The following is a 22,738-nucleotide window of genomic DNA, read 5'->3' as shown; positions in this document are numbered from 1 at the left end:
GCTTTATGGAAATCATTATTAATCATTTTGGCAACCTTATATTGTAGGGATTAATACATACATTTTACAGACACCAAGGTTCTGATAATCTGCCCAGAAATCAAATGCCACAACTGTTTGTGCCACAGCCTGTGCTTGGCCGTCAATGTCACGCTGATAAACTATTTCAAACATATGTGTTCTCTCATATACACCACAGAACTCCAACACTAGTACGGAACAGCTATCTCATTGGAGAGAAAAGATGGAAAGGAGCTATAAAAAAAGTTAAACCATATCATTCAACTAACCTGTCTACACGTAGAGTGAATTCTTGAAAACTAAGAAGGAAATTACATATAAATGGCTTTTTCTTAGACTGTTTTTCCTTATATCAAGCTGGTTCTGAGATCCTAGAGTCCACCTTATTTCAGCATTTTAACTACTGGGGCAATTTAGGACAGAAAGGGAGGGCAAGACACAGGGAAAAGATATTTACTGAGCATGGTAATAGATCTCTTTACACAATTTTCTAACTTAATTTACACACTGTGAGAAGGATTATATCTATTACACTGATAAGGAAAGAAAGACTCAAATAAATGGAATAATTTGCTTAAGACCAAATAGCTAGTGAGTGGCAAAACAAGATTTGAAACTAGTTACGCCCAAATTAAAACACATTCCACAGATGAAGCTAGCTTTATAAGAATAGAAATGCAGTCCCAGGTACCTAGATTTCCATGATATATTATATAAATTTAGGGATCTTTCGGGAGTTCTCTTCTTCTCTTCAGTTCTTCCTTCTTGCTCTTGGTCATAGTAGTTCATGTTTCCTATCTCATAAATAGTTTTATTGGTTTTGAGAAAAATATGAAATTTTAAAATTATACTTATTAACATGAAATGTTATCCTATGCACTTCATTACTTGCTATATAATAGAAATTATACATAACACAGAAAAATTATGTTTCAGTTCTTTACATAAAATGGTTCATAGCATAATGAGTCAAAACATGACTGTTTTCCATTATTCCATATATCTCTAGAACTCAATATTTAACATATTGAGGTATATAACATAAAAGGTATACAGCCCTTTACAGTCTAAATACTTTCAGTTATTTAATGCACAACAACCCTGTGAAGCAGGTAATACACTGCACAGAGGAGAAACTGAAGCTCAAGGAGGTTAAGTGAGTTTTCCCAGGTAGCACAGTAGGAAGACAGACTCCTGATTCCAAGTCACTATTTTGTTAACTACATCAGATCTGCATCTCTGAATTAACAGTTTCTAAACTACATTAAGATTTATCTATCTATAGGCTTGGCACGGTGGCTTATGCCTGTAATCCCAGCACTTTGGGAGGCCGAGGCAGCGGATCACTTGAGGTGAGGAGTTTGAGACCAGCCTGGCCAACCTGATGAAACTCCGTCTTTACTAAAAATACAAAAATCAGTCAGGCATGGTGGTACACGCCTGTAATCCCAGCTACTCGGGAGGCTGAGGCAGGAGAATTTCTTGAGTCCAGGAGGCGGAGGTTGCAGTGAGCCGAGATCCCACCATTGTGAGACTCTACTTTAAAAAAAAAAAAAAAGATAGCTATCTATCTATCTAGATAGATAGATAGACAGATCAATAGATAGATAAATCTTCTATCTATCTCTTCTCTTAAATTCTTCCTTCTTGCTCTTGGTCAAACTAGTTCATGTTTCCCATCTCATAAACGGTTTTATTGGTTTTCAGAAAAATATTCTTAGCTAGCTATCTAACAGTGATCCACATCAATACCAAAGTAACTAGACCTGTCTTAATTGTCTTACTGGACACTTATGATCTTCCTTCATGTTGGATAGTCATTTTGATTCTAGAAACCCTTTCCTTCTTGTGTTACCACCAAAGTGCAAATACTTGTTTTCAACCTTTAGAATCAACCAATAGACAAAGGACAAAAGATTTAACTAGTTACAAAACAGGATATGAATGTCAGCAACCTTGATAATTCCAACAGAGATTGGAAGGTAGAAAGAGAGAAAATCTGAAAAGAAAAAAATGGTGGGACTGTTTATATCCTTATTTCAAAATAAGGAGTCTGTCATGATCACTGAAGTAGAAAATGGAGCTTTAAATATACTGTTTGAAGCTATAGAGACTGGTCAGAAACACATATGAGAATAACAGTATCTCTTTTAAAAGGTTGGGGGAGAGGGAACGAGGAAATGGTGTAAATAAAATAAATAGTCTTTTTATCATAACAGGAAGTCCATTGACAATGTCCATATGGAGGTAACTATGAGGACTAGAGACACGGGTAAAAGTTGTTACATCTAGAAAACAAGCTATAGTTTTTACTACAAGTCTTTCTGGACTAATTGATCTTTGTTGTTGTTGTTGAGACGGAGTCCTCACACTGTTGCCCAGGCTGGAGTGCAGTGATGCGATCTTGGCTCACTGCAACCTCCACCTCCCAGGTTCAAGCGATTCTCCCGCCTCAGCCTCCCAAGTAGCGGGAATTACAGGCACCCGCCACCATGCCTGGCTAATTTTTTTTGCATTTTTAGTAGAGACGGGGTTTCACGATGTTGGTCAGGCTTGTCTCGAACTCCTGACCTCGTGATCTGCCCGCCTCAGCCTCCCAAAGTGCTGTGATTACAGGCGTGAGCCTCCGCGCCTGGTGACTAATTGATCTTTTAACCATATGCTGTGTATTATTTTGATAAAAAATTTTTTTCCAGAAAAGAAGATGGATGGATATTAAAAAGCAAATTAAACAAAATACATTTAATCTTAATAATACTATAATTACTAGGATGTCATTATTTAAACTTTTTATGAAAACTGCATAACATTTCAAACTGGAGCCAGATTCCTAAAACCAGCAATGACTTCTCTGTTGTAAAAGTCTATGAATGCTTTTCTTATCAATCAATTTTCAACAGTTCTATAAATACTCACTGTCTTTCATGACTGATGTTATTGCAGATGACAGATATTTCCTGACTCAAACCTCTCACTGTCAGCATAATCGTGTGCTGGAAATAATTTAAATGTATGGCAATAAGCTGTATAATACCATCTAATTCCCATCCCATTCAACCTGCTCCACTGTAACCCACAGACAGAAATCATTATTTTAAACTATTTTTCCTAAAAGTTCTCTTAAAATATACAGAAGGTATACGAATTACGGTAACATGCAGCGCTGGAAGGAAAAGGTATTAAGATGAAAGTACGAATCAAAGTTAAAAGAAAAATAGAGCAGGTAATAAAAAGCACAGAGAAAAATCCAAGCCCTTAAAAGAAAAAATGAATTTTTAAGGACCAGAGGTAAAAAATTAACACAAAGGATAAAAGAAAATCATCCTATATAAAGCTATTTATGTTCAAGGATAATACTAGGAATCAATGATATGTATTTATTAAAAGTTAGTTAAATACATGGGAGCAATTTCTTGAGGCAGAAAAGGATACCTTTCCTTAATAATTTACTATGTAAAAAGATACACACTGTAAGAACTTGTTAGTACTGCTGTAAAATGAAATTTTGAAAGAAGGATATAGAAGGCAGAAACAATATCTCAAAGATCGTAATAAGTTGGCAGCCTTCTTTGCCTTGTTTTTTCAGATTGCATCTAGACAGAAGAACATTATTTTGGTTCAAACTAACACTTGTGAGATGCATGTCATAAGTCACCACATCCCATCAATCACTATCCTCTATAATATTCATATTAATTTAACATTTAACAAGATAGAGGCTATTCTGGGGTAAACTGGCAGGAAATACTTGATACTTTACCAGATTTACCTTATCACAGGTACCCAGAGGATGAAACAACATTCAAAAGCTATGGAAAATGACCTACACATACAAGGTAATCATGTTGGGAATAGTGTCAGGCAGGAGAAAAACAGCATGTCTCACAGTTTGTTCAGAGCCACTTTATTGGAAAGGCTTTGCACATATCTCTGCAAACCACAAACAAGAAAAACAAGTTATCATAAATTAGAGAATTAAAAATAAAATACATTGATATAATATTTGAAATATGAAAGATCTTGAGAAGTCATATCTGTTAGCACATTTCAGACATGACAGGTAAAAGTTTGCTATTTTGAAAGAGAATGAGAAAAAAGGGTGAAAGAGATTTTATGTATTTCTTTCTTCTTCTGTCCAAAATCTGGTTTTTGTGCTTGCTATTTTGGCTGCTATCATTTAACTAAAAGTATGTAATCTTCTAAAAATTTCTGGTATAATGCTATTAAAAAATACACAGAGATAATATTTTCACATATGTGAGATTTTCACATGTTATTTAATATGGAAGCCTATCATTTTCAAACTCAGGCTTCCCTTTTATAGACTGGTGTCTGCCACAAACTATTTATTTTTAAAAGATATTTCCTTTAAATATACTAGTAAACTATCAGATCACTACATTTCATAGTCTATTATATGCAACCGATAGTATCAGAACCTAGAAACTTAATTGGCAGCAGCAATGATTAAATCTAGACATAACTAAGAAAAAAAAATTAAGTACCCAGGAAAAGACTAAGAGAAGGTACTCTATTTGGGCATTTCTGACACAGTTTGTCATGTCAAAATAACATTACTTTGTAAATAACATTAATTATATGTAATATTTGTGCCATACCAATGACCTAGAAATTGAATTATAATTTGTTAATTTTTATAAAAGATAAATCCTTTCCAACCAGTATTTAGTTGATGAAGAATAGTGATCATGGAACTTGGTTCAAATAGGGTTGTCCATAAAATAAATTCATTTTTATCTTTTCTAGAATTTTTTTTCTCTCAAAAGACAAAGAAGGGACTGAGCAGCTATAAAATGTCCACTTTTCTGGTGAGTAAAGGTAAAACTGACAACGTTGAACAAACATACTCATTTGGAAAATAAAATGTCAGATGGAAGACGTTTCTGGTATAAGATGAGGCTAAATACAAATATCACAATATTCACATTGTTAATGCACAGATTAGGTGTAACTTAATAAAGGCTGAATGACTTCGTGCCCTGAAACTACGTATGGAAAGAATCTTGACTGAGTCTGTAGCACCACCCTGTCACTATCAAATATAATAATAAATGAACGCTCACTAGATCTGAAAGCTCCGTTGCTGCAGTAAATAGTCACTGACAGAAAATGTATCAGTCATGTATTTAGCTCATAAATTATTAAAGACAAAACACTCAAAAAGCCTTGGAAAAACATCTGTAAGATGTGACATGCTATGAAAACAAAGAAAGGACATTTCCTTGTTGCCATAAAGTACATCTGTGTTCTTTAAAACACAGCATCCACTCTGAGTTATCAGGATAAAAAGTGTTCTTAAAGGTCCAGAAGTTGCTGAATGACACACCTGACTTTAGATCACTGCAATGAATAGATTCTGAGGTTCCTGCCCAGAGTCATAATTCTAAACTATTGTTAACCAAGATAATGCCACTACCACGCCTGAAAAGGGTGCTCCTGACTGAACTGTAATACAAGTAGCAGCAAGCACAGTCACTCAAGGGCCACTGGACTAGGAAGAGTAATCAGGGGTTACTGTTAAATCTTTTCACAATTTATTTCTGATGCCCTTCCTTATCCTCAGCTCACAAGTCAATAAGCAGAGGTAGAGAAATGTTTCCATGAAGTTAGGGCAAGGTAACTTACTACTAAAAGAGGAAGTTACTTGAGGAGTAAGTTAACATTATGAAGAAAATAGTCTTTAATGAAACACATCAACCAAATTAAATATTGTGACACTTAATGATATCCTTTACACCAACCTAAAAATCTAACCAACAAGATTTTATTTTCAAATGATACTTTTGTCCACCAGTCATTATTCCCAAAGAATAATTCTGACATTCAAAATCTTTCTTGGAATTGATTTGTAATAACCAAGCACAGTTAAAATTTCCAGTCCTCTGAGGTAATTATTTGGAATCTGCGAAAAACAAAGTAGAAACAATTCTCTGTATGATACAGAGAAATGCTAAATGATTAATGATTAACTCAATGATTTAAAATGTTTCATTTGTAAATGTAAAGAATTTCTAAATCTATTCTTTCAGAAAAGGAATAATGAAAGAATGGAGAAATCATGCCTGACATAACAAGGAGATAGTTGAGTTTGATACAAGTAAGACTATATAGTAACTGAAATTTAGAAATCAGCAAATGTTTTCTTCTAGCATACTTCCTTTTGGTCTTTGAATCAATCATTTACTGAGAATTTACAATTTATCTGATTTTGTCTGTTTTCTACCATTTCCCCATTTCTCTTTCCAGAATTATCTTTTTTTCTCCATTGATTAGATTTTTCTGGGTTAAACTGACTAATTTCACATCCAAACATTTAAAAAGTAATGTTACCTCATTAATTCCATATTAAAATGAAACAAAATACAAAAATCTTAACTTCCGTACAAATTATGAACTCAATCTCAAACAATCTCTCAGGTTCTCATACAAGGACAACTTTAGTGGTCAAGAATTAATATTCAGGCTGGGCGCGGCCGAGGCGGGTGGACCACGAGGTCAAGAGATCACGACCATCCTGGCCAACATGGTGAAACCCCATCTCTACTAAAATACAAAAATTAGCTGGGTGTGGTGGTGCACGCCTGTAGTCCCAGCTACTTGGGAGGCTGAGACAGGAGAATTGCTTGAACCCGGGAGGCGGAGGTTGCAGTGAGCCGAGATCGCACCACTGCACTCCAGCCTGGCGATAGGGCAAGACTCCGTTTCAAAAAAAATGAATTAATATTCATAGGTTTGACATTATTTCTCTTGAAACTTTAATAATAAGGAACAAACATATCTTTAAAATTTATTACTTAAAAGTGGTTAGACTATTTAACCTTGTGGAATATATGTCAAGTATCTTGCCATCTTGAAAGATATCTCACAAACTAAAATCTGAGGATTTCCTCAACTGGCAACTTTAGGAGATAAAACTGAGCTAGAAATCTAGTCTACTAGATTCAAGGATGTTCAAAAGAATACACCAAATCTGTCATGTCATGTCAGCTTGTTTTATTACCTCTATGTTTCGTGAAAGTAGACTTACAAAAGATGATCTATTATGGCAATAATATATACATTGACAGGTATGCCAAGCCAAGAATAAATTCTTTTTCATTTTAAGATGAATGAATATACAAAAAATATATATACACACACATACACATGTATATATACGTGTGTGTGTGTGTGTATTTGTCATAAGCAACAGACCTCTGTGAGCATTTTAACAGTCTTTAGGAAGATAAACTCTACACTACGTATAATTCATTAAAATTTAACATTAGTCTCAGGATACAAAATCAATGTGCAAAAATCACAAGCATTCCTATACACCAATAACAGACAAATAGAGAGCCAAATCATGAGTGAACTCCCATTCACAATTGCTTCCAAGAGAATAAAATACCTAGGAATCCAACTTACAAGGGATGTGAAGGACCTCTTCAAGGAGAACTACAAACCACTGCTCAACTAAATAAAAGAGGACACAAACAAATGGAAGAACATTCCATGCTCGTGGATAGGAAGAATCAATATTGTGAAAATGGCCATACTGCCCAAGGTAATTTATAGATTCAATGCCATCCCCATCAAGCTAACAATGACTTTCTTCACAGAATTGGAAAAAACTACTTTAAAGTTCATATGGAACCAAAAAAGAGCCTGCATTGCCAAGACAATCCTAAGCAAAAAGAACAAAGCTGGAGACATCATGCTACCTGACTTCAAACTATACTACAAGGCTACAGTAACCAAAACAGCATGGTACTGGTACCAAAACAGCATGGCACTGGTACCAAAACAGAGAGATAGACCAATGGAACAGAACAGAGGTCTCAGAAGTAACACTACACATCTACAACCATCTGATCTTTGACAAACCTGACAAAAACAAGAAATGGGGAAAGGACTCCCTATTTAATAAATGGTGATGGGAAAACTGGCTAGCCATACGTAGAAAGCTGAAACTGGACCCCTTCCTTACACCTTATATGAAAATTAATTCAAGATGGATTAAAGACTTAAATGTTAGATCTAAAATCATACAAACTCTAGAAGAAAACCTAGGGAATACCATTCAAGACATGGGCATGGGCAAGGACTTCATGACTAAAACACCAAAAGCAATGGCAACAAAAGCCAAAATTGACAAATGGTATCTAACTAAACTAAAGAGCTTCTGCACAGCAAAAGAAACTGCCATCAGAGTGAACAGGCAACCTACAGAATGGGAGAATATTCTTGCAATCTACCCATCTGACAAAGGGCTAATATCCAGAATCTACAAAGAACTTAAACAAATTTACAAGAAAAAAATCAAACAACCCCATCAAAAAGTGGGCAAAGGATGTGAACAGACACTTTTCAAAAGAAGACATTTATGCAGTCAACAGACACATGAAAAAATGCTCATCATCACTGGTCATCAGAAAAATGCAAATCAAAACCACAATGAGTCACACCAGTTAGAATGGTGATCATTAAAAAGTCAGGAAACAACAGGTGCTAGAGAGGATGTGGAGAAATAGGAACACTTTTACACTGTTGGTGGGAGTGTAAATTAGTTCAACCATTATGGAAGACACTGTGGTGATTCCTCAAGGATCTAGAACTAGAAATATCGTTTGACCCAGCGATCTCATTACTGGGTATATACCCAAAGGATTATAAATCATGCTACTATAAAGACACATGCACACGTTATGTTTACTGCGGCACTATTCACAATAGCAAAGACTTGGAACCAACCCAAATGAACATCAATATAGACTGGATTAAGCAAATGGGGCACATATACACCATGGAATACTATGTAGCCATAAAAATGGATGAGTTAATGCCCTTTGTAGGGACATGGATGAAGTTGGAAACCATCATTCTCAGCAAACTATTGCCAAGGACAGAAAACCAAACACTGCATGTTCTCACTCATAGGTGGGAACTGAACAATGAGAACGCATGGACACAGGGTGGGGAATATCACACACTGGACCCTGTGGTGGGGTGGGGGGATGGGGAAGGAATAGCATTAGGAGAAACACCTAATGTAAATGACGAATTAATGGGTGCAGCAAACCAACATGGCACATGTATACATATCCAAACAAACCTGCATGTTGTGCACATGTATCCTAGAACTTAAAGTATAATAATAAAAAATAAAAATAAAAAATTTAACATTAAACAACATTTTAGTATTCATAGTATGATAAAAAGATAATCCTAAACACTTCAAATACCCAACAAGTTTTTTAAAATTTCAAAATGGACTGAATTATGCTTAGCATAGCTCTAGTGTTAGGTGTATTTTATTATTTTTATGGTGCTTTAAAAACTAGTAATTCATATTAGGCTTACATAATAACTCTTTAGAATGTTTCATTAACTGGTTCATTTTCTAACTAAACAGCATATATTGCATTGGGAAAGCTGAAAAATGACCACTAATTATGTCAGGGCCACCAGTTTTAACTTAACCCCTTTAATGCTGGTGTCTCTCCTTAGAATATGAGTAACTAACAAAGCTGCTGTAACATGTCTATTTCATACCTTCCTACATTGCCTTTTGGCTCTGTTTCATAATTAGAGAACCTAATCCAGAAAAAAAAAATTGGTTTAAAAAATGTCCTCAAAACGCATACCATAAAACTTTATCATAAAACACCTTTATAATCATAAGTCAAATTATATGTTCCCATTTACTGCGTATCTTTTTAGATAGCATCTTTTATGATATAATGGATACCAATCCTACGTTTGTTTTCATGAAACTTTAATATACATTCTTTGATGTGCTCATTGTAAGAAATCTAAGAAGGAGACAGAGTATCTATAATCAAATCTGTTTTACTGAGGCCCCATATATATTTCTTACAATGGTTATCATAATGATGTTATTTGGTATCTTATATCTGTAATGAAAAAAAATTTATTAAAAGTTATTGACCATTAAAATGTTGTTTCAGATTACTTTTTAAATTTGAACGTATTCCTTGGCTTACCTGTTGCATGCAACAAACTAGCTTCTACTCTGTGGGGAATTCTTGATGGAATTTTCATAGAAGAACGAATCTGGTAAAAACTAAAGCAAAATAAACAAGGAAGTTATTTCAAAACATATTTAACAATATGCAATGCCCCAACTTCCACATTTGTATCCATATGAAAATAATAAAGTTGGCCTAATTATATCAGTCTCCCATAACATTTACCGTTGTTGGGAAAAAAAAATCAGGCTTACATATCAAATATAAGCATGGCATAAAACCAAAAGAGAAACCCAGTATATATAAAGATAAATGAAAGAAACAGATACAATACATATAATATTTCTTACTTTATATGTAATAGCAACCTGTGGAAATAGAAAAGCATCTAAGAACTTCATTGTTTCATTTGGCTCATTTTTTTCTTTTATAAAATAAAAAGATAATTACTTATAATGTAATTTTGAGAAAATATAAGATCCATTATAAATAGTTTTTAAAAACTGGATTCTATAAATGACAAAATGAAGATATCAGTTGGTTTAAAGAATTGTTTTTTGTTTTTCCAGGTCAGAGCTATTTGTTTATGTACTTTTACTTATTTATTCCAAAAGATTTTTGAAATAGCATACATATATTTAAAAATCTACCAAACATTAGTAATAACTTTAAGAAAAAGATGATTATGAAGTAAAAACTATAATATGACTGTCTTATAACATCATCACACTGCAAATCTGTGTATGTAATGGAGGATACACTACACCTATACACACAAAATTACCAAAAGCTCAATCAACATAAATTAGGGATAAGTTTAGATATATACTGAGGAGGTGAATATTTAATGTTTGTTTTTCTTCAATAATATCCTAGAGAGTGGTTTCAGATATTAAATTTGCAAATAATGCAAACATTAAAAATATAAATATATTAATTACTATTATTCTAGGATGGTGTCATCTTGGAAAAGATATATCATCAGATCACAAAGAGTAAATGAAAGGTCAGTCAAATTTGGAACATTAAAAGTCACAATATGGCTTTAAAGGGGCATGAGAAAACTCCATAAAGTTAGATGACTTGTTAAGATTAAGATGAGGAGTGCTTGAAAACATGAGAAAACTGTGAAAAAAAATCGAAGTGGAATCAGCGGGAACCTTGAAACCCAGGGGGAAAGCAAAGTTTTCTAGGAACTCTTCAACTTCCCATGTCGAGGGTTTTGACTAAGATCAAGCAAAATATTGCTATTTTAAAATATACAGGTATACGATATAAAAGCAAATTAATACTAAACAGTGGCACATGCTTCAATTTAAACTTCCTCCACATAGAGACCATGTCTTATTCATAGCGTACATTCACAATCCTTGGTTTACACACAGTTAAGTGTTCAATATGTGTTTGCCAAAATTTGGAGACATTTAAACAAAAGTCTGCATTTATCTGGCATCATTTTTCACAGAAATAGAAAACACAATACTAAAATTTGTATGGGACCACAAAATACTCTGAATAGTCAAAGCAATCTTGAGCAAAAAGAAGAAAGTGGCCAGACATGGTGGCTCACACCTGTAATTCCAACACTTTGGGAGGCCAAGGCAGGAGGATCACTTGAGGTCAGGAGTTAAAGACCTGCCTGGCCAACATGGTGAAACCCCATCTCTACTAAAAAGACAAAAAATTAGCCAGGCGAGGTGGCATGTGCCTGTGGTCCCAGCTACTAGGGAGGCTGAGGCATGAGAATTGCTTGAATCCAGGAGGCAGAGTTTGCAGTGAGCTGAGATCACACCACAGCACTAACAGCCTGAGAGACAGAGTGAGGCTCTGACTCAAAAAAAAAAAAACCAAAAAAACAAACAAAAAAACTAAAAGGGTCACACTCCCTGAGTTCAAAATAATATATTTCCAAGCAATTGTAATCAAAACAGCATGGTACTGGCATAAAAACAAACACATCAACCAATGCAACAGGACAGAATTCCAGAAATAAACCCACCCATTTATGGTCAGTTGGTTTTTGACAAAGGTGCCAAGAACACACAATGAAGAAAGGACAGTTTCTTCAATAAATGGTGTGGGGAAAACTGGATATCCTCAGGCAGAAGAGTGAAATTAGATCCTTATCTCATACCATATACAAAATCAACTCAAATGGATTAAAGATTTATACATAAGACCTGAAACTGTAAAACTACTAGGAGAAAACACAAGGGGAACGCTCCATCACATTGTTCTGAGCTATGATTTCTTGGATATAACCCCAAAAGCATAGGCAACAAAAGCAAACATAGACAAATAAGATTATGCCAAATTAAAAAGCTTCTGCAGGGCAAAAGAAACAATTAACAGAGTGAAGAAACAACCCACAGATTGGGAAAAAAATGTTTAAATATTTGCAAACCATACATCTGATAAGGAACTAATATCCAAAACACATAAGGAATTCAAACAACTCAACTTCAAGAAAACAAATAACCAAATTAAAAAATGGGCAAAGTGCATGAATAAACACTTCTCAAAAGAAGACATACGAATGGCTAACAGATATGTAAAAAATGCTCAACATCTCCATTTATCAGGGAAATGCAAATCAATACCATAAGAATCACCCACATCCGTTAGAATGGCTATTATCAAAAAGAAAACAGAAAAGATAGTGTCAGTGAGGATGTGGAGAAAAAGGAACCATTGCACACTATTGGTGAGAATGTAAATTAGCACAGCCATTATGGAAAACATTATAGAGGTTCCTCAAAAAACTAAAAATAGAGTTACCATATGATCCAGCAATTCCACTACTGGGTATATATTTAAAGAACTGAAATCAGTATATTAGAAAGATATCTGCCCTCCCATGTTCACTGCAGCATTACTCACAATAGCTAAGATAATGGAAGCAACCTTAGTGTTTATCAATGGATGACTAGATAATGAATAGCAAATCTAGTATATATATATATAACAGAATACTACACATAGCCTTAAAAAATAAGAAAATTCTGTCATTTGCAACAACATGAATGAACCTGGAGGGCATTATGCGAAGTGAAATAAGCCAGGCACAGAAAGACAAATAATGTATAATGTCACTTACATGTAGAATCTAAAAATCTTGAACTCATAGAAGCAGAGAGTAGAATGGTATTTACCAGAGGCTGGGAGTTGGGGATTGGGAAAAGAGGAGATGTTAGTCAAAGAGTACAAAGTTGCAGTTGGACAGGAGTAGTAAGTTTTAGTGATCTATTGCACTGCATGGTGACCACAGTTAATAATAATGTACTGTATATCTCAAAATTCCCAAAAGAATAGATTTAAAATGTTCTCACCACAAAAAAAGTAGGTGAGGTGATAAATACGTTAATTAGCTTGATTTAATACATACGTCCAAACATTACATTGTACTCCATATATACAATTTTTAAATTGTCAAAAAAAAATTTAAAATATGAAAAGAAAGCCACCTCTCTGTCAGAATGTATCAGGGAAAGCCCATTCTATATTAACCATTTTGAGGGAAGAACCCTGTTGGGAACAGGCCTCCCAAAATCTGGCCATTAAACTGGCTCCAAAACTGGCCATTAACAAAATCTCTGCAGCAATGTGACATGTGATGGCCATGACACCCACGCTGGAAGGTTGTGGGTTTACCAGAATGAGGGCAAGAAACATCTGGCCCACCCAGGGTGGAAAACCGCTTAAAGGCGTTCTTAAACCACAAACAATAGCATGAGCGATCTGTGCCTCGAGGACATGCTCCTGCTGCAGATAACTAGCCCAACCCATCCCTTTATTTCGGCCCATCCCTTTGTTTCCCATAAGGGATACTTTTAGTTAATCTAATATCTATAGAAACAATGCTAATGACTGGCTTGCTGTTAATAAACACATGGGTAAATCTTTGTTCGGGGCTCTCAGCTCTGAAGGCTGTGAGACCCCTGATTTCCCACTCCACACCTCTATATTTCTTTGTGTGTGTCTTTAATTCCTCTAGCACCTCTGGGTTAGCACCGAACTGGTCTTGGCAAGTGGCGTCCATCATGGGGGCTCGAATCCAGGTCAAAGGGTCGCCAGAGCGACGGTTGGAGAACGTGGAACTAAGCTGGAGGACACTCGAGTACTCTTAAAGCCATCCCCATGGTGAGTAAGAAGGGGAGCTCAGAAGCATCAGGGTAACAATGGCACAAGTGTGGGCTCCGGTTCGTTCCACCTTGGAACACTTTCACACTAATGATGAGGAGGAAGGAGAGTACAACAAAGTAACAGAAGAGGTTACAGAGCAGGTTTGTTTGCCAGCTAAAGTGGCAAAGGAGGGAGAGGTTCCTGCCTACCCTTCTGCATCCCCTCATTATTATGTTAAAGAAAAAGAGTGGCCTGACCCTCCAGATCTTCCCTTTCCAGAGGACACTGGGCGAAAAGTAGTTGCCTCAGTGACTGTTCGAGCAGCGCCTTGAATGACCGCTCTTAGTTTTATTTAGGCAGAAATTCAGCAAGCTAGATGAGAGGGTGATTTAGAGGCTTGGCAGTTCCCTGTTAGAATACACCCCGCAGATCAACAGGGAAATATTATAGCTACATTTGAGCCTTTTCCTTTTACATTCGGGAAAGCACATTTAGTTGATTATATCAAGGCCTGTGATGGTATCGGAGGTAATCTGCATAAGGCTACTCTGCTAGCACAGGCAATAGCAGGACTGAGTGGATAAAGGAAATACTCCATTTCCTGGAGCTTGTTTTAACTGTGGGAAGCATGGACATACTAAAAAAGAATGTAGAAAAAATCAGCAAGTCAGGCTGCCAGATAGGGGAAAAAAGAAAACTGCTGAGTCTGAAATATGTCCAAAATGTAAAAAAGGAAAACACTGGGCTAATCAGTGTCACGATGGGAACCCGATTTCGGGAAACGCCATGAGGGGCCCATCCTGGGCCCCGTTCCAAACCGGGGCATTTCCAGCTCAGACCATTCCCTCATCCCTGTGAAATGTCTGTCCCCTGCCACAGCCGGTAGTGCCACAGTAGATTTATGCTGCACAAAAGCTGTGAGCCTTCTGCCTGGGGAACCCCTGCAAAAGGTCCCAACAGGAGTCTGTGGACCCTTGCCAGCGGGGATGACAGGATTACTTCTAGGCAGGTTTTGTTTAAATTTAAAAGGGGTACAAATACATACAGGAGTCATTGATTCAGATTACAATGGGGAAATTCAAATTGTTATATCTACTTCTGTCCCTGGAAAGCAGAGCCAGGAAAGCGAACAGCACAGCTCCTGATTGTGCCATAAGTGGGAATGGGAGAAAGTGAAATTAAACAAACAGGAGGATTTGGAAGCACAAATAAACAAGGCAAAGCAGCTTACTGGGTAAACCAAATTACTGATAAACGTCATACCTGTGAAATAACTATTCAGGGAAAGAAATTTAAAGGTTTGGTAGACACAGGAGTGGACATTTAAATCGTTTCTCTACAGCACTGACTGTCCACGTGGCCAATTCAACCCGCTCAATTTAACATAGTTGGAGTTGGTAAAGCCTCTGAAGTATATCAAAGTGGTTATATTTTGCATTGTGAAGGGCCCGATGGACAACCTGGGACTATTCAACCAATTATAACTTCTGTACCTATAAATTTGTGGAGGAGAGATTTATTACAACAATGGGGAGCACACATTCTAATTCCAGAACAATTATATAGCCCTCAAAGTCAACATATGATGCATGAAATGGGGTATGGCCCTGGTATGGGACTAGAAAAAAATTTGCAAGGTTTGAAAACCTGTCACAATGAGTAATTTAATGGTAGCTATGATAGCAGTGATCACCACTGCCATGAGTATTCTTTCAACAAGGGCTGACACAGAGAACAATTATCCTTATTGGGCATATTTATCAATCTTGGCCAGTAATAATGCCTCGATGTAATCACTCTATGACGCAGTTACACATGCTTTCTGATCTCAGTATTTACAATAAAAATGCTCCTATAATCAAGGCATTCCACCCTCAAAAACCTTTTTGTAAACAAAATTGAACCTAGCCAGAAAAAAATGAACATACTTGTTTTGGAAGATTGCATGCAGAACAGGCAGAGGTGCTGCACAACGATTCCTATGGAATCATTATTGATTGATCCCCTAAGGGGATGTTTAGCTTGAATTGCACCTCTCAGTCCGCGTGCCACGGTCACACTATGTTCAGATGGTCTGAACAAAACGGTCAGATGGTAGAAATGATAAGAAGTATGGCAAGAGTTCCTACTATCTGGAATCATGGCGGTATAGTGGCACCTCAACCTCAAATGATATGACCTGTTATAGAAGCTAAACATAAGGATTTGTGGAAACTATTAATGGCTCTTAATAAGATCAAAATTTGGGAAAGAATAAAAAAGCATTTAGAAGGACACTCCACAAACTTGTCTTTGGATATTGCAAAATTAAAAGAACAAATATTTAAAGCATCCTAGGTACACCTGACCTTAATGCCAGGAACTGGAGTGCTTGAAGGAGCTGCAGACAGATTAGCAGCTAGTAACCCATTAAAATGGATAAAAACAGTTGGAAGCTCTGTGATTTCAATGATGATTGTGCTTTTAATCTGTGTTGTTTGTCTTTGTATAGTCTGCAGATGCAGATCCTGACTCCTGCAAGAAGTAGCTCACCGTGACAAAGCTGCCTTTGCTTTTATCGCTTTGCAAATCAAATAAGGGGGATATGTTGGGAACAGCCCCCTCCCCCCCAGAATCTGGCCATTAAACTGGCCCCAAAATCGGCCATAAACAAAATCTCTGCAGCACTGTCATATGTTCATGATGGCCGTAACGTCCATGCTGGAAGGTTGTGGGTTTACCAGAATGAGGGCAAGGAACACCTGGCCCACCCAGGGTGGAAAACTGTTTAAAAGGGTTCTTAAACCACAAACAATAGCATGAACGGCCTGTGCCTTAAGGACATGCTCCTGCTGCAGATAACCAGCCAAACCCATTCCTTTGTTTTGGCCCATCCCTTTGTTTCTCATAAGGGATACTTTTAGTTAATCTAATATCTATAGAAACAATGCTAATGACTGGCTTGCTGTTAATAAATATGTGGGTAAATCTTTGTTCAGGGCTCTCAGCTCTGAAGGCTGTGAGACCCCTGATTTCCCACTCCACACCTTTACATTTTTGTGTGTGTGTCTTTAATTCCTCTAGCACCGCTGGGTTAGGGTCTCTCTGATCGAGCTGGTCTCGGCAGAAACCATATCTAAATATTCCATACCAATGGTCAACAGCTTCCTTAAAGGGCTTGACAATAAATATATTTTTACTCTGTGGGCCACAGTCTCTGTTGCGACTACTCATTCCTGCTGCTGAGCAAAAGTAGCCATAAACAAAGTAAGTAAATGGGCGTGGCTGGGTTTGGCCCAGTAACAAGCCAGATTTGGTCCAAAGGCTGTAGTTTTCCCACCCGTTTGTGTATTCCCACCCTTGTTTATGTATTCCCACAATTAGCACCATGATAGTATCTCACCTAACATTAGATGAAAAAATATGTCTTTAGTTAAAGAATATGCACACTATGAATCATTAGATTTGCTTCCTAATTAGATTTTCTGGTAATAATTATGATTTTAATAATTATGATTTTAAAATAGAAATCAATGGAAGGATAAAAAACAGAAAAAATACTTTTAAAACAGCCTATCATAAAATGTGTGATCACTGATTCTGTAGAATGTTGATCTATTCTGTAGAATGAAGATGCTATGTCAATAAAGTGTTAAAAAATTTTTTAATCTCCACATTTAATGTATACTACTAGAACGTCATATAGTAATTTATATTCCCTGAATACCATTTGTTCATCACTTATTGAAGATCTATGTGATAGGTGTTAGAAATAAGCGAAAGAAATACTAAAAGCAAATATACACCATTATTTTAAATAAAGTTCATCTGATATTTATGAAAGCAGTCTACCACTGTAAATACATTTTTAATTAAAATTATTGCTACTTTAAAAGGTATAAAATTTTTTAGATAAATAAACTTTTTTTCTTTTATTCTTTTTCTTATTGAGACAGGTCTCACTGTGTCACCCAGGCTGAAGTACAGTGGTGCAACCATGGCTCATTGCAGCCTTGACTTCCTGGGCTTAAGCAATCCTTCCATCTCAGCCTCCCAAGTAGCTGGAACCCACAGGCAGGCCTGGTTATCTTTTTTTTTTTTTTTGAGACACAGACTCACTCTGTCACCCAGGCTGGAGTGTAGTGGCATGATCTCTGCTCAGTGCAACCTGTACCACCCAGGTTCAAGCAATTCTCATGCCTCAGCCCCTGGAGTAGCTGGGATTACAGGCGTGTGCCACCAAGCCCGGCTAATTTTTGTATTTTTAGCAGAGACAGGGTTTCACCATATTGGCCAGGCTAGTCTCAAACTCCTGATCTGAAGTGATCTGCCTGCCTCCCTCCCAAAGCGCTGGGATTACAGGTGTGAGCCACTGCACCCAGCCCAAAAATTTAAAATGTGGATAAGTTAGCTATTTTTAAAAACAAAATATAAAGTAAGAGATAAAAAAATTCAAAAATCAAAGAATAAAACACTTCCATTTTAAGAGCTGTGGTGGGCTAGGTCATTCAGAACAACCTCTTGCTAAAAGACAATGTCAGGTAAAGTATAAAAAGTATATCTATAAAATTACTGAAGAGCTGACAAGATAGTATGGAATTACCAAGGAAAATTTAAAGGAAGACAAAATCATAGTGAATTAGGCAAAGCAATTAAGCTGCTTTTGTTCTGAGGCCATCTGTTGATATATTCCAGCAAACCTTAATTGAGAAGAAAATTGAGATGAAAAAGACCAATCAACCAATAGAAAGATGAAAAAAAAGGTATGATTAAACAGTTTACAGAAAAAGAAATGCAAATGACTCTAAATATGAAAAAAGAGTTCAATTTCACTTATAATTTTAAAAACTATAAATTTTCACACAAAAATATATCCATTCTCAAGTATCAGACTGATAGAAATCCAACAATCTAACAAAATATAGTCACTCTTCATTCAACAACAGGAATACATTCTGAGAAAGGCATCCTAAGATTGATTTCGCCACTGTGCGAACAATGTAGTGTACTTACACAAACCTGCTGGTTATACTACACACATAGACTATACCATATAGCCCATTGCTGCTAAGCTACAAATCTGCACCATATTGTACTGTACTGCATACTGCAGGCAATTATAACACAATAGTAGGTATCTGTGTATCTAAACATAGAAAAAGTAATGTATTGCACTAGGTTACCAAAGCTACTACCATCACGAGGTGATGGGAATTTTCCAGCTCCATTATAATCTTATTGGACTACTGTCATATTTGCGGTCTGTCACTGACCAAAATGTAGTTAAATGGCACATGGGTGTAATATGTTGGCAAGCATGTGGGCAAACAGGAATTCTACCACAGCACTAGTGAGATCAAAATATGGCACAACCCCATATGGAATGTAATTTGGCAAAAAAAGAGCAAAAACAAGTGTCATTTACCCTTTGCCTTAACATCCCACTTTGAAGAAGATATCCCAAAGATAATCTGGCAAAAATATTAAATGATATATGCAGATTGTAGTATTAATTGCAATAGCAACTGCAATATTGTAGTATTAACTGCAACAGGAAAATGTAAAATAAAAACAAAATGTCCAATAGGGGACTGGTTGAATAAACTATGGTACAACTATACAATGGTGTAAAACGCAGTTGTAACAGGGAATGTGAAATATCTTAGATTTTTGTAAATTTAAATTTGGTGGTTTAATCTAAAGGTTTGATTATGTACTTCCTAAAGCATTATATCAAAGGACATATAATGTCTGGCTGTCTCTTTTTTTGTGTGATATGATGGATTCAGGTGTTACCACCCGAATGTTAATCACTCACACTTAGAGGAGTTACCTCTAAGATATACTTTTAAACAACAAAAGTAGGATACAGAGTGTATGTATCCTATGCTACCTTTGTGTAAGATGGAAGGGTATGACTATATATTTATTTGCCTCTATTTTCAAAAGAAAAAAAATAAAAGGATATACCAAAAACTAATAAAAATAAAATGGTTACCTATGGGATGAGGAGAGAGAAGGGACAGGGATCAAAACAAGATCTATCTCAATATAGTGGACTTTACAGAGTTTTGATTTTGGACCCATGTAAATTTTTTATATAATTACAAAACAAAGAAAATGTAAATCCCTGAACAACCCTAAAACAAATAAACTTTATGTCTATCTACTTGATTGCAGTTCCACAGAGAATTACTTCAAGTGATTTTTAAAACACAGTATTTTGACTGCCTATTCCTCATGGGATATATCTTGGCAAAAAAAAAAAAAAAAACATGAAGAAATTTTAAATATTTATGGTCTTGGTGATAATGTTGTTAGTATTATTTTGAAACTATTCTATATAGAAATGTCCACACACATACATAAAGTAAGTAATGATCCACATTACTAGGAACCAAGATTTTCGCTATAAGTAAAAAGAGACACAAACATAAAATTAAAAAAGTAAAATCCTTGTAAACTTAAACTGGAATTGGAAGTATCAGTATACATTAATGATGTATTTTTCTTATAAAAATGTATTTGTGGTGGAGCATGGTAACTCATGCCTGTAATCCCAGCACTTTGGGAGGCCAACGCAGGTGGATCACGAGGTCAGGAGTACAAGACCAGCCTGGCCAACATGGTGACACCCCATCTCTACTAAAAATACAAAAATTAGCCAGGCGTGGTGGTGGGCGCCTGTAATCCCAGCTACTCGGGAGGCTGAGGCAGGAGAATCGCTTGAACCCAGGAGGCAGAGGTTGCAGTGAGCTGGGATGGCACCAATGCACTCTGGCCTGAGCGACAGAGTGAGACTCCATCTCAAAAAAAAAAAAAAAAAAAAAAGTATTTGCTAATGCTGTTAACTGAAGGGACTCAGAAGAAATGACCCCAAAATGTGTACCTTTAGTATATACATTATGATTTCTAAGTACTATTTCCTAATAAAAGGAACCAGGGCTCCTTGGCTGACTCCAGGTCTGGATCAAAGAATGTACAAGAGTCTGCAACATCTAATCATGATAGAAAACGAACACTATCAAACACTGCTTAGACAGTCCTGTGGGAAATTCACAGAAACCAACCTGAAGGGCTCCCTCTAAGCATCAGAAAGGATAGTGACACAATATTTTTTTTCTTTTTTGAGACAGGGTCTCACTCTGTTGCCCAGACTGGAGTGCAGTGGCACAATCTCAGCTTACAGAAACCTCCACCTCTGAGTCTCAAGCGATTCTCCCATCTCAGCCTCCTGAGTAGCTGGGATTATAGGTGCGTGCCACCGGCTAATTTTTGTATTTTTAGTAGAGACGGGTTTTCACAATGTTGGCCAGGCTGGTCTCAAACTTCTGACCTTAGGTGATCCACCTGCCTTGGCCTCCCAAAGTGCTGGGATAACAGACGTGAGCCACCGCACCCAGCTGATAGTGACACAATATTATCAGCAAATATGTTGAAAATCCATGAGTTCATATTGGCACAAAATAAAAAGTGATCATATGTGTAATATGCTACGGCAACAACAAAATATTCTGAATACAAGTAACTAAGGAGAAATAATAAAACATTTATTATGTCTTTTCTGTGTAAACTGTATGTCAGAATAACCAAATAGTTAATGAGGCAGAATTCTTCACAGAATTCCAGCTAATAAATGCACAAGGAATAACAGAATTTGGATATCTCTATTTATTTTTGAGACAGCTTTCCTGCAAACTTCTGAAGATGTTGTTTCATTATTTCAGGATCTTAAGTAATACTAAGAAAAAGTTTGAGACCAGACTCTTATTTCTTTGTGGGTAAAATCTTTTCAAACTGAATACTTACAGAATTATTTAATTTTTTATATGTACAAAAAAGCTCTCATTGCCCAGGCTGGAGTGCAATGGCGCAATCTCAGCTCACTGCAACCTCTGCCTCCCAGGTTCAAGCAATTCTCCTGCTTCAGACTCCTGAGTAGCTGGGATTACAGGTGCTCACCACCATGTCCAGCTAATTTTTTTGTATTTTTTAGTAGAGATAGGGTTTCACCATGTTGGCCAGGCTGGTCTTGAACTCCTGACCTCAGGTGATCTGCCCGCTTCAGCCTCTCAAAGTGCTGGGATTACAAGTGTGAGCCACCGTGCCCAGCCCTGGATATCTCCATTTTATAACCTCTAGTAAAATAATGACTCTGGGTAAAGATCATCAATAGGTACCATCAATTAAGCGATAGGGAACTGTTTAATGGGTCCATTAGGTTGATATAACATCTGAATCAATCATATCACAAAAAAGAAAAAACCAGAAATTACATGTCCTCTGATGCAATGCAATAGGAAGTACATAGCATCACTTGAGAATTCGTCTCAAAAACAACTGGAATTTAATCAATCCTTTAGATTAAACCATCAATTTTAAATTTTGGAAAATGTAAGAGACATATTAACCAAATACAAGCTATGAATTTTGGGGTGAATATTGATTCAAACAAATAATTAAGAACATATTTATGAGATGACTGAGGGACTGTGTACACTAACTGGATTATTTGATATCAAGGAATTATTTTAAACATTTAAGTACAATAATGATTTTACAAATATGTTAAAAACAGAAGTTCTTATCTGTTGGAGATACATACTAAAAAAACAGTTGGGGGG

At 36.3% G+C, this 22,738-nt stretch overlaps 1 protein-coding gene across 19 annotated transcripts in view; it reads right to left on the bottom strand.

Annotated features, from left to right (window-relative positions):
* FAM135A (family with sequence similarity 135 member A) overlaps positions 1 to 22,738 on the bottom strand; it is a 153,748-nt gene that overhangs the window by 98,364 nt on the left and 32,646 nt on the right. For all 19 annotated transcript variants that reach the window (XM_054492354.2, XM_063666309.1, XM_054492356.2 and 16 more), the window contains one exon: positions 10,029 to 10,108. In XM_054492354.2, coding sequence (XP_054348329.1) covers positions 10,029 to 10,108 — 80 coding nt within the window. The remainder of the gene's footprint in view (positions 1 to 10,028; positions 10,109 to 22,738) is intronic.

Source organism: Pongo pygmaeus, chromosome 5, assembly GCF_028885625.2.
Source record: "Pongo pygmaeus isolate AG05252 chromosome 5, NHGRI_mPonPyg2-v2.0_pri, whole genome shotgun sequence".
NCBI lineage: Eukaryota > Metazoa > Chordata > Mammalia > Primates > Hominidae > Pongo > Pongo pygmaeus.
The sequence above is the reverse complement of the archived record's forward strand: the minus strand, read 5'-3'. Positions and strand labels throughout refer to the sequence as shown.